Source organism: Canis aureus, chromosome 32 (genome assembly GCF_053574225.1).
Source record: "Canis aureus isolate CA01 chromosome 32, VMU_Caureus_v.1.0, whole genome shotgun sequence".
NCBI lineage: Eukaryota > Metazoa > Chordata > Mammalia > Carnivora > Canidae > Canis > Canis aureus.
In genome coordinates, this window is record NC_135642.1 from 12,636,909 (window position 1) to 12,649,665 (window position 12,757).

The 12,757-nt window shown below is 56.1% G+C and overlaps 3 protein-coding genes across 3 annotated transcripts in view; 2 read left to right on the forward strand and 1 right to left on the reverse strand.

The window, feature by feature from the left end:
• The first annotated feature begins 3,296 nt into the window (after positions 1–3,296).
• Positions 3,297–6,924, forward strand: GCHFR (GTP cyclohydrolase I feedback regulator). Its single transcript, XM_077880654.1, has 3 exons — positions 3,297–3,462; positions 5,213–5,307; positions 6,428–6,924. Exons 1-3 carry the CDS (start codon positions 3,427–3,429, stop codon positions 6,549–6,551), a joined length of 255 nt encoding a protein of 84 aa, XP_077736780.1. The 5' UTR covers positions 3,297–3,426; the 3' UTR covers positions 6,552–6,924.
• Positions 6,925–7,077: 153 nt separating this feature from the next.
• C32H15orf62 (chromosome 32 C15orf62 homolog) lies at positions 7,078–11,627 on the forward strand. The gene has a single exon (XM_077880650.1). It carries the CDS (start codon positions 9,696–9,698, stop codon positions 10,221–10,223), a length of 528 nt encoding a protein of 175 aa, XP_077736776.1. The 5' UTR covers positions 7,078–9,695; the 3' UTR covers positions 10,224–11,627.
• Positions 7,116–12,757, reverse strand: part of DNAJC17 (DnaJ heat shock protein family (Hsp40) member C17) — a 41,448-nt gene continuing 35,806 nt past the window's right edge. The window contains exons 10-11 of the mRNA XM_077880649.1: positions 12,602–12,712; positions 7,116–7,311 (exon numbers count right to left, since the gene is read on the reverse strand). Coding sequence (XP_077736775.1) covers positions 7,189–7,311; positions 12,602–12,712 — 234 coding nt within the window. The 3' untranslated portion in view covers positions 7,116–7,188. The remainder of the gene's footprint in view (positions 7,312–12,601; positions 12,713–12,757) is intronic.

A 12,757-nucleotide genomic window follows, 5' to 3' on the forward strand; every position in this document is an offset into this window, starting at 1 on the left:
GAAATACACTATAATTGTCTTGCTGGTGAGAAAAGAGTGTTTTTTATAGACTTTTCCCATAATTTTTCTCATTTTTTCAGAGATAAGCATGTGTTTCTTTAGTAATAAGAAAAAATATTAACTTTTAGAGAGAATAAAAAGCCATTTCCTTTGGAGAATCTTCCCAGACTACCACCTTAGTGGACTTAATCTTTTGTTTTTCTTTATTCCTGGGGCTTCGTTACCTCCATTACATTTGGTGCCATGATTATTTGCTTTCTAGTCTGGCTACCCAACTGGAGTGTTCACTCTTCCAGGATGGGGTTCGTGCTCAATTCATCTCCACATCCCCTGAGCTCCAATGCAGACGCCACCCATAGAAGCTGAATGTGGAGGAAGAAAGGAAAGAAAGAATAACCAATATCCAGGCCTGGCCACTTAGATAATGCTTTCATGATGAAAAACTGAGTTGTAGAAGAACAATTTCTCCTCTTTCTGCAGGGGAGAAAGATCTGCCAGATAAATTGTGGCAAGAGGCAAGGCCAGATGGGCAGACCAAGCGGGGGAATTCATTTCCCCCTGGATATTAAAGATGTTATCTGGTGGGCATGCGGCTGCCAGAGCAGTCAGCAGCGGGGTGGGTGATTCTGGATGGAGCGAGCTCTCTATCTTGTGTGGCATCTGCAGACCAGTTTTGCAAATGTAATAAAGCCCTGGGAGCCCGAGATATGCACTGCCTTCCTGTCTCCTCCTCCTCACCCCATCCTGACCAGAGAGAGGAAAGCAGAGCAGACCCCAAATTCCTGTTCTCATCTCTGCCCCAAACAGCCAGAGATCTGCCCACGTGGCTCTTCCAAGAGAGGCAACATAGTCAAATGCCTCAGACCGTGGCTCCCCCCGCCCCCCAGCGTCTAACTACTAAGGTAATTGACACTTAAACAATTGTTCTTATTAAATATTTAATGGCTAAAAAAACTATACATATAATACAATAAAGATTGTGGACATGTATAATAACCCTTAGCACCCAGGTCCTACTGTGAGAAAGAGAACATCGCTTTTGCCTTGTAAGACTCCTGAATGGCTGTCCCTGCCTGGTTTGTTTTACTTCTCTCAGAGGTAAACACTGCCCTGAATATTACATTTATCATTCCCTTACTCTTCTTTATAATTTAACTACACATTTTTTATTGAATTATAATTTAATCATGTTTTTATCTCCAATGTATTGTTTAGTTTTGCAGGTTTTGAGCTTCAAGTAGAATTATTCTCTATTTTCCCAGAATTTACTTTTTCACTTAGCATTTTTCATCACTATGCAGTTTCCACTGTATCAATCAACCAAAAATGTACTCCACTTGTGATGGACATAAAGACCTTTTCCTTTTTTTTTTGCTAAGTCCGTACAGTGCTGTGATGAATATTCTAATACGTGTATCCTGATGAGTGAGTTTTCTTGAGGTTTATCTAGGAGGCATTTAGCTGGGTCATACCCATGCACAACATCGGCCTTGCTAGATGATGCCAAGTTGTTTTCCAAGGTGACTGTATCAATCACAACACTTTGCAATTCCAACAGTAGCATTCCAGTTGTTAGACCTGTTCACCAATACTCAATGTCTACAGATTGATTGATTTGGCAAATCACTGAAGTAGTATCTCATTGTAGTTTAAAATGTAGTGTGTTGTTGTTGTTGTTGTTGTTGTTGTAAGATTTTACTTATTAGAGAAAGCACAAGCACAAGTGGGAAGTAAGGGCAGAGGGAGAGAGAGAAGCAGGCTCCCGGATGAGCAGGGAGCCTGACTCAGGACTCAATCCAAGGACCCCAGGATCATGACCTGAGCCAAAGGTACGCGTTTAACCGACTGAGCCACCAGGCACTCAGTTAAAATGTAGTTTGAAGAATACCTGGGTGGCTCAGTGGATTAAACCTTGGAATTTTGGTTTTGGCTCAGGGTTCAGGGTGGTGGGATTCGCCCAGTATGGACTCTGAACTCAGCCCATGAGTCTGCTTGAGACTGTCTCTCTCCTTCTCTCTCTGCCCCTCCCTGTGGTGCAGTCTGTCTCTATCTATTAGACAGAGAGAGAGAGAGGCAGGCTCCCCGTGGAACAAGGAGCCTGATGTGGGGCTCCATCCCAGGACCCCGGGATCATGACCTGAGCCATCCAGGCACCCCAATAGATAAATTCTAAAAGAATAAAATAAAATGTAGTTTGCATATCTGGGATTTTTAATAATATTGAATGTCATGTTATAGGTTTATTGGCCATTTCCATTCTCTCTTTCGAAAGTGTCTAGTCAAGTCATTTGCCCATGTTTCTTCTATTGACTTGTCTTTTGTTGATTTGCAGGAGTTAATATATCCTGAGCATTAATCCTTTGTCAGTTTAACGAACCCTTTGGTAGGCATGACTATCTTATCTCTCTAGCTAAATTGTTAGTCTTGGAGGTGAGGAATAGTGGTAGAAAGTACGGAATAACCAATTAGACCAGTACGAGTCGTTCAGGATCGCAGCCTCCTGCCTCCCTTGCCGCGCTCTGCAGGCCGTGAAGCTGCCGCAGGACAGAGCGCGCCCGCCGAGGGCCCTTCGGGGCCAGGGAAGGTCAGACTGCTTCGGTTTCGCTTTGCTTTTCAGAGAACTAATCACAGGGCACGTAAAGAATCTTCGGAGTTTTCGGATTTTTCCCGCGCGCCGCATCTGGTCGGCCCGGCGGGACGCCCTCCGACGTGAGGGCCACATTCCGTCGCTTTCAAGCCCCGCGCGGCCGGCGCACGGCCGAGGGCTCAGTCCCTTTACCCACGTACCCGGGGGGCACGGCAATGCGAGGTTCGGACGCTGCCAGGAATCGGAGCCAGAGGCGGAGGCGCAGGGCGCGCGAGGTGGGACTTCGGCAGTGCCCGCCCCCCCCCCCCCCCGCCCGGTCTCCCGAGCGCCGATAGAGTCCGCGGAGGCCGCGTCCGGGGACGGGGAGTGGGATCTGCCCAGGGCTTTAAGGTGTCCCGGGTGGGCTGGGCTGGAGCTTGGGAGAGACCTTCGGGAGGGTCGCCGATTGCTCCCCGCTCTGCTTCACGGGGCCGGGGCCGGGGAGCAGCAGGACTTCGGAACCCAGGGCCCGAGGCGCGCGGAAAGAGGGCGCAGGGGCCGCGGCAGCCGCCGAGCCCCGCGGGCCTCTCCCTCCTCGCGGCAGCCGCGCGCGGGGGTCCGGGAGCAGCGCCCCCGGCAGGAGGCGGGCCCCGAATCGTCAAGTGCGGGGGCGCGTCCCGGGCGCCTGCTCCTGATTGGCCGGCGCGGCGGTCACGGGCCGGGCGCCGGGGGTTGGGGCCGCCCGAGGCCGGAGCCGGAGTAAGTGGACTCGGCGCGCCGGGCACAGTCCCGAGGCCGAGGGGCAGGCGTCGGCGCCGAGCCCGAAGCCCTGGTGGGAGCCCGGCCCGGACGCGCGCACCATGCCCTACGTGCTCATCAGCACCCAGACCCGCATGGTGAGTAGCCGCCGGCCCGCAGTTGGCACAGGGTTGGGGCCCGGCCGGGGCACGCGGCGCTGCCGCCGCACCTCGGCCCCTCCCTCTCGGGCAGCGCCCGCCTGCGACCCGGGCCGGAGGCCGCCCGGGACACGCCCCCTCGGGCGGCGGGGCGGGGCCCCCCACGTCGCCGGGCTCCCGGGGCGCCCCGGCCGGACGGCGAGCGGGTGGAGTGCGTGCGTCCCCGCGGCCGAGTGACCCGGGCGCTTGCGGCTCGTGCCCCACCTGCCCGCCGGAGAAAGCCAGGGCGCCCTGGCCTCACGTGGGCAGCACCCACCGCCCTACGCAGCGCAGCCCCGCGGGGGGGGGGAAGTACTGGGGGAAAGAGGTTTGGAAAAGACGCGCCAAGACGCCCGAACACCTCTGCCAAGCGCCTGGCCCCCCTACAGCCACTAACGGCATCCTCGGGCACTTCCTGGAAGGCTTTAGGAGAGAAGGAGGGGGAGACCACTCGGAGTCAGAAGTGACGCCCCTTTCTCTGGGTGCAGTTTCCTGGTCCAAGACGGTGCTGGTCGCCCCAGAAATCTTTTAACTTCAGAACGGTACGACTGGGCGCCCCAGCCGGCACCCGCGCCCCTTCGCACTCCCTAAGTGCTGGGTGATCCGTCAGCAGGTGCACAGCTCCCTTGAGGTGGAGGTGGGGGCGGGCGGGGGGGGGAGGCGCGGAGGTCCCCGCGCACAGGTGAGGCCCCGGCAGTGCCTTAGGGCAGTGGTTGGAGAACCAGATACTTGTGCAGTTAAAATGTGCACTCCTGGGCCCCTTCCCGGGCCTCCCAAACTACCCTCTAAGCCTGGGGCTCGGGCATTCAGTGCTCTGCGGGGGATTTTTAATATATATAAATATATATAATAATATATAAATATATATTAATATATGTAAATATATACTTATAAATATATATTAATATATAAAAATATATATTATATATGTAAATATATACAAATGCATATCTTTGTTGATATATAGCATACATAGGTCATGAATTCACCAACTTTAAGTGTACAGTATTTTTAAAGCATACTCGAGTTGTGCAGCCATCACCATAATTTTAGAACATTTCATCCCCTTGAAAAGAAAGCCTGTACCCACACCCTGTATCTTAGCAGTCACTCCTCACTACCCGCACCCGCGAGCCCCCAGCCCCGTGTAACCACTAATCTACTTTCCGTGGTAATACATGGTCTTTTGGGCCTGGCTTCTTTCACTTCCAGGTTTTCAAGGTTCATCCATATTGTAGGATGCTCATTCCTCTTTTTTGCCAAGTAAGATCCCATTGTGTAGCTACATCACAGTTTACTTTATCCATTTGTCAGCTGACAAACATTTAGGCTGTTTCCACTTTTTTGGGTCTTGTGAATCAGTGCTGCTCTGAACACTCCTGTACAAGTTTTTGTGGGGACGTATATTTCATTTCTGTTTTCCAGGTGATTCTGATATACACAAACATGGGTAGTGATGCCTGGTAGGAAGTTGCCAGTAGGCGGACAACGAGCAGCTCAGCTTGGAGGGGCTAGGGACACCTCACCTTGCCCTGCCTGAACACTGAGGGCTCCACCCCTCCCCAGCCTGTGCTTAGTCCCCAGGTGCCTCAGCACCCTCACCAGCCTTGAACTGAGACTGGCTCAGGGCCAGCAGGCAGGGGAGGAAGGACGGAGACCTTCCACCTCTCTCTGGCAGCCAGCCCAGCAGCCACTGTGGCTTACCTTGCAGGAGGTGGGCCCTACCATGGTGGGTGATGAGCACTCAGATCCAGAGCTGATGCGCTATCTGGGGGCCTCAAAGAGAAGCGTCCTGGGAAACAACTTGTAAGTAATGGCATTCCTAAGGATCTTTTCTATGCTGGTCCCAAGACCTGTTCCTAATTCCTTTACACAACGAAGCCCAGGGATGATGCCACTGCCCAGCCTCAGAGGCCGTGCCGGCACCATGGGGATCCGTCCTCTGAGGGTTGGTCCTGTCTGTGGTCTTACTGCAGCCCCCAGGCTTGCTCTGAAAGCTTTCTCACTGGCCCTCCCTTCACAAGGGAACCCCAGGACAGAGTCAGACTGGATGGAGGACTCTGTAAGTGGAATACTCCTTATCCTGTCCTCTTATCTTGAAGCTGGACCCTATAGAGACAAAGACAGGCACAGAGACAAAGGTTTCTGTCCTGAACTATCTGAGTAAGAAAGCTCAACTCTGCGGGCAGCCTGGGTCCTACCTCCAGCTCAGCTGCTGCCTGGGAACTTGGCCACTTCCCCTGGCATTCTTCATACCAGCTCCACAGGCTTGGAACTCATGAGAAATGTTGCAAGAATGAGCCCCAGTTCAAAGAGGGGAAGGAGGAGCCCCTTGGGTCAAGGTTGGAGGGCTGAAGCCAACCCCATTCCTTTACCATGAGGCATTTGTCTCAAGATGCCCAGCTTGGGGCTCGAGCTCTTTATCTGACTGGAGCCCTTCACCTTCAGTTAACCCTGAAAGGAGGGACAGCAAGCATTCTCTGTGCTAGGGAGCAGCACCCAGAGCCAGGAGCTATTAGGGGCCAACTTGTTGCTCCAGGACTGCAGGGCAGAGCCCTTTGGCAGGGTGGGAGGGCCTTGAGAGAAAAGGCCATTCCTCCTAAATAGTACAGTGGCCCAGGGCACATGGGGCTGTCAGCAGACTTACATAGGTTCCGTATGACATCTGGAAAGCAACTCAACCCCTCCAAGATTTCTTATTTATAAAATGGGAACCTTCTGTAGGTTGTTGGGAAGAAGAAACATAATATGCAAGCCATGTGCTTAACAGGGAAGGGGGCAAGGAGTGTGCACTTAGCCTAGTACCTAGAAGGCACTCAGCAAATACCAGGACTCCTGCCCAGGCCTGGCCATCAGCAGATACCAGGTGTGTATGGGGTCTCCGCTGTCCCCCTCATGCTGTCCCCTCTCCCCCTTCTCTTCACAGTTATGAGTACTTTGTCAACGATCCTCCCCGCATTGTCCTGGACAAGCTGGAACGCAAGGGCTTCCGTGTGCTGAGCATGACAGGGGTGGGCCAGACGCTGGTGTGGTGCCTGCACAAGGAGTGACTCTCACGCCGAGCACCCCTTTTCTGAGCGGTTGCCATGGGCCCCAGTCCTGAATCCCCAGTCACTCACTGCCTGGCCCCTCTCTTCCCGACTTGTCCTTTTCCTTAGCCTGGTGGCACTGGGCAGTGAATGGGCTTTGCTGAAACTTGCCTCAGCCAGTGGGAGAGGCAGGGCCCCCGCCCCCGCCGCCAGCTGCCCCTCCAGCTTCTCCAGGGCTGAGAGCCCCGGGGGAGGCTGTGCTCTGCGAGCCGGCTGAGGGGCCTGAAGAGCCAGCTTGTCCCTGGCCAGGACCGGGGAGCCCTGCAGGAGGATGGCCCTGGCGGGCAGGAGGGTCCTGTGGAGCTAGTCCAAGCCAATAAAGGACTGTGATGAATGGTGGCTCCTCTGCTCTGCTGGCGCAGCGACCCTCGCTGCGAGGAACGCCTCCTGCGACGTCTGCCCTCCCCCGGGAAGGGAGAAGCAGGCCTGGGGGAAACCCTTTCAGGCAGAGCCCAGGAACCAGGGCCACACATGGGTGAGCCAGCACCCTACACCTACATATGCAATAGAGATAGACTCTTGTAAAAAAAAAAAAAAAAAAAAGTTTATTGGTGACGCTTAGGAAGAGGGCTGTGGCTGCGTGCGCTGGGGCTGAGGGCTACGTGGGCTGCCCCACCTCATCCTCCCGCTGCATCTGGGCGATCAGCTGTTGCCGCTCAGCAGCCTGGCGCATGCGCATCATGACGAGGCTCTCGTAGTCCCTCTCCGACAGCACCGAGCCCTGGGGGACAGGGGGCACCAGGTCAGGGCCGCGCCGCAGGGCACAGCCCCGCATTCCAGACTTGCAGGACTGGGCCTAGGCTGAACCTGAGCCAAGGAGTGCGGACGCCCGGGCCCTGCCAGGGGGCTCCCCTCGCGTCCATCTCCAGCAGCTCTCAGCCCCCCGCCCCAGGCCTTCCATGGGGCAGCCCTGCGCCGTCTCATCTCCGGCTGAATCACTCCATGCGCCAGCCAGGCCCTGGCTGCCTTCATTTCCTCCCTGCCCTGTATTGGACACTCCTTTCCTGGTTCTCGCCGGTTTCCGGTGAAGGGGTTGTGCGAGGTGCAGAAACGTCCAGAAACGTCCTCGGAGAGCACAGCCCCTCCCAGCTGCCTCCCTCCCGCCATCGAGCTCCTGCTGGGCTCCTGCCAGGCCGGAGGGGAGGGAGCCCTACGAGACGCAGCCTCAGTGGGCCCGGCGTTGGGAGAAGCAAGCATGAGGCCGCTTGCCTCCTAAAAATACACGCCAGGGCTGCCGGAGGGCAGGGCCTGTGTCTTTTTCTTTTATGATCTTGCCAGCACAGTGCGGGGGATTAAAGAGTGCTGTACGTTAATAATCAAAAGAATAACAAACAACCAACCCAGTGCACCAAGGCTGTGGGGTGGAGCGACAGCTCTGGCGGAGCTCTGATCCACCAACTCCACGCCCTGATAAGGTCTGCAGTGGGAATGAAATCACCTCTTCCATCAGTACAGCCGAAGCTGTGGGGAGTGTGAAGCCCACCCGAACTGGCGCAGAAGTGAGCCAGGCCAGGGGTTGCAACGCAGGGCCGACTGCTGAGCCTTGTTCGAGACCCAGTGAGTGTGCACTCACGGAAAAAGCCAGGGAGGGAAGTTCAGTGGTCAGTGACCTGGGGATTATGAAGGGAGTGGCTGGGGTTAATATGCCAGACCGTGGCCAACAGGTTTGAAGCAAGGGCTGTACAGAACCAGGAAGTGTGACTCAGTCCAGATCCCCCTGCTTCTCTGACAGTCCCAGCCTTCTCATCTGTCCCAGGCTGTGGCAGCGCCGAGAACAGGTGCCCTCCCAGCCAGGCCCAGGCACTGCTGATAGTGCAGCCCCATGTGGCCCAGCCTTTTCTACAGAGGGTCCCCAAATAAGGCCCAGGCAACCCAAGGGAAAGGACTGGAGCAAGGCAGGATAGGAAGCAGCAGGACCGTGGCCCTCAAGTACTCCCCCCGACCCTGAGGCCACAGGAGTAAATCCGGGAAGCTGAGGAACTGCCTGGCGGCAGGCTGAGGGGAGGACAGTTCTCCCACCTTCAGGTAATGCTGCTCTGCAGAGCAAACTTAAGAGTCACCCAGGCATGCCCTGAGCCCAGCCAAGGGAGGAGCTAGCCCTTTATAGGCATGGGGCTGCTTCCCGTTAACACACCCTCTGCCTCTTCCCCCTCATACCTGCAGGGTTGGCTAATGAGGGCCATCACCAGGCCTCAGGACTGAGTCACCCACACCAGTGACAGGTCTCTCTTCCTTCCCCAACAACTGTTCCACATGCCTGCCTTTCAATTAATTCCCACCCTCCCTGAGCTCCTCCCTCCCAGACACTTGGGGGATGGAGCGGGGTTGGGGATCCAGGCCCACCAGCTAGGGCTCCGAGGCCATACAGCTGTGGGGGCAAAAGGAGGCAACTGGTGACACAAAGCAGGACTGCCCCCAGAGAGTCCTCAGGGGAATCCAAAGCTCCCCACTGCCCTGGGGTGTTGGCCACAGCTGGCCCAATCCCGGTCCCCAGATGCTGCAATTACCTAAGAGCATGAAACCCGGCTTCCCACCTGACTGAGTCACCTGAAAACAACACATCCCCACTGCCGCATACTGGCACAAACAGCCAAGCCACTAATCAGAGTCCGGGAGCTGCGGCAGAGAGGCCTGGCCCCGCGCTGCCCTGAAGCCAGGGGCAGGGGCCGGGGAGGGTAGGTGAACTCAGGCCCACCTGGAGGAGCCGGATGCTGAGGAAGCTGTACAGGCTGCCCTAGCACCTCAAGATCCAGCTCTGGCACCTCAGGGAGCCCCCTGCACTCTGACTCTGACTCCAGTAAGTGCTGCTTCTTCCTCTTGGGTTTTTTCCCACTGCCCTATCAAGTCACCAGGCCACTCCTGTCACTCTGGGAGACCCCTGTCACCAGGAACTCCCACCTCTCTGCTCTCCAGGACAAAAGCACCCTCTTCCCAGGATCTCCTCCCACCCTCCAAGATGCTGGCCAAAAGTCTGTGCTTCTAGCCCACTAGGGCGGTCTCCGGATTCTTGCCATTCGCTGCTCCAGCAGGAACCTAATGGTCCCTAGCTTCTCTTGAACTGGGCTGCTGAGGTACCAGGCTTGTCTGCTGGCTCCCCTGGGTGCCATGGAGACCTGGAGGAAAGGCTCCTTCCGCAACGCCTCCTTCTTGAAGCGGCTGAGCCTGGGGCGGCCGAGGCGCCTCCGGCGACAGGGCAGTGTGCTTAGCCAGGCGAGCACAGCTGGTGGGGACCATGAGGAGTACAGCAACCGAGAGGTCATCCGGGAGTTGCGAGGCCGGCCAGATGGTCGGCGCCTGCCTCTGTGGGGGGACGAGCAGCCCCGGGCCACCCTGCTGGCCCCACCCAAGCCTCCACGCCTCTATCGAGAGAGCTCCAGCTGCCCCAACATCCTGGAGCCCCCACCTGCCTACACCACTGACTACTCGGCCACCCTGCCCTCAGCGCTGTCCCTGGCGGGCGCCCTCCACCACTACTCTGAGGACAACTTTTTGGACACTCCCCCTTCCCAGAGGACACCTGCTCCAGACCTCAATGATCCCTTCTTCTCCTTCAAAGTGGACCTGGGGATTTCACTTCTTGAGGAAGTTCTACAGATGCTGAGGGAGCAATTTCCAAGTGAACCTAGCTTCTGAATGGGGTGCAGGTGGGCAGCGGTGGGGTAACTGGAAGAGCAGAAGCCTGGAGACCCAGGAAGGAGGGGTCAGTTCCAGATGAAGAAAAAGGTAGGGATAAGAATCCAGGATCCTGCCTGCCCTCCAGGTCCTGAACAGTCTTCTCTGTCACCCTGGAGCGGGGGGGACAGAGGCACAGAGACAAGCTGGAAGTGCTGTGAGGGGGCACTTGCTGGCAGGAGCCCTGAAGGCAGTTGGCCAGGGTGGGAAAGGGAGGCCATGCTTGTAACCATAGAAAGCAGGCACAGGCCAACAGCGGGGGAGTTGGGGAGAGGAGGATATATGGACTGCAGAGATCAATCAAGTGCCCGGCACCAGCCCCCTCTGCAGCCACGGTTAACAGAGAGACATCACAGGATAGGTCTAGGCAAGAGCGGTTCAACCCAGGCCAAAGAGCAAAGTGGGGAGACCTGAGGGGAAAGCCACTGGCTACCTGTGGCTGTTCAAATTGAAATTAAGTAAAATTAAGAATTTAGTTCCTTGGTTGCACTGGCCACATTTCAGATGTCCAACAGCCACATGTGACTAATGGTACCACGGGACAGTGCAGGTTGAACACGGACATCACCCGAGAAAGCCCTACTGGGCAGCACTGGTCTAGACCACAGCCTGGAGCCACAAGTGCCGCAGCACGGGGTGGTGGAGAGGGGGAGCCCAACAGGACCTGCAGGGGAAGGCAGGGGCTGGTGAGGCATGCAGAGGGGCCAAGTTGTACTCTTATACTTGGGAGAAAGCCAAACAAATCATTTGCAGAAAAGGGACAAAGAAACAAGCCTCCAACGCAGCTGCCCAAGGCACTCCCTGGTGCCGAGGTAGGTGGTGGTAGGGAACGCCAGCCCAAGGACAGACACAGCTAGCAAAGGGCTGCTCGGGGGAGTTCTCAGAATTATTATTGATGGGAACACTTGGGAAATGTAGCAACAGTGGCAGATTTCCCTTTCTGCCCAAAGAGCTTAGGAAGACTGGATCAAGGATGGGCATGAAATTCGTGACTGTTACAGTCAAGGAGCTCAGCTAGTCTCCAGAATCCTCCACCAGGATTGGGGAGCTCTGCTTTGCCCACACCTGCTCATGAAGGGGGCCTGCCATCCAGCGCTGAGCCCACTGGTCAAGACCAAAGGTATGCTACTGCCCCTGCCTTATGGCCTGGACAGAAGACTTGAAACCAGAACACAATGGGTCACGTGGTTCTGACCCTCCAGGCCTCTCTGAGCATGGTAGAGGGGGAGAGGAAGCTTTGATGCACACTGCTTTCATACCCAGATCTGTGTCTTCCCCCTTCCCTCCTTTGTGCGGACTTGTTGCTGAGTTGAAAGGCTCCCCTCTGGATGCAGGAAATAATGAATAAAGTTCTTTGTAACATGGCTTATGGAGTGTCATCTGGGGCTGTGAAATGCTGCAACTTAACAGTGGGGAATGAGGTCTCTAAAGAAGGGCTCTGACCAGTTCATCTTCCTCCCCTGTCCAGGATCTGAGACACACTCCTAGGGAGCTTCCTGTCCTCACAGCCAGCTGAGGAGCACGGGGGGTGGGGGGGCTGAGGCAATGAGAGCAAAGCCCTGTGAGCCCCTGGGGGCCCACCCCCTCCCCCCACGGAGCAGGCTGTGAACACAGCAGCTTCAGGCTCCCACACAGATCTGCAGGCCATTTCGGAGAAGGGACAGCTCTGGGCCCAAACGCTCTCTGTCCCACCCACGTGGGGTGGTGTGATCAGGATCACGTGTGCATGTGTGCCTGTGCAGGTGCTGAACGAAAGCCCTCACAGAGAGCTGTGAGGACTAAGAGCCAGCACCAGCGCCAATCGGCAGCAATCTGTGTTTCACCACAAGGCGTGCACCCAGGCCGTGCCCCAGTGCCAGCAGGGTAGCCGGCGTCATTTCTAAGGAAATTCTGCCTCTTGATGGTCAGCCCCTGTCTGGAGCAGCCACAGACACACCTGAAGAACCAGAGCTGGGGAGCAAGCAGCTGCTCACATGGCCTGCCCTTTCCTTCCCTGCAGCACCAGGTAGTCTAAGAATGCTTCACCACAGCCAAGCAGCCCATGGGCCAGGAAAGCCCCTCTGGACGACAGTGAGAGCACAAAAGAGACCAGGATGTGTGGGGAAAGTAAGGTCTAAGAATTCTGGGCGGGGGGGTGGGGGGGGGTGGTCGGGGTAGGTCCTGGCACTCAGAGACAAGAAGACAACAGAACCACAGTCCTGTTCAGGTTGGCAAACCTGCCTTTCTCACTCTGCTCCTGACAAATTGGGATTTGGGAGGAAAGGGCCCTAAGAAGAGCCCAAACAGGAAAAGGTCCCTCAAACCCTGAGCAGACTCAGCTGAGAGGCATGGTTCCTTACCTGTGACAGTCCTGCATGTCTGGGGCCCCCCGTGCCCTGGGGCCGTCCCTCCAACCAGGAAATCTTCAGAGGGTTATCAACTAGGCCCACTTCGTTTTGGACAGCCAGCTCCTGCCAAACACAGTACCCAGTTCTGGTCACACGGCTCCAAACAGC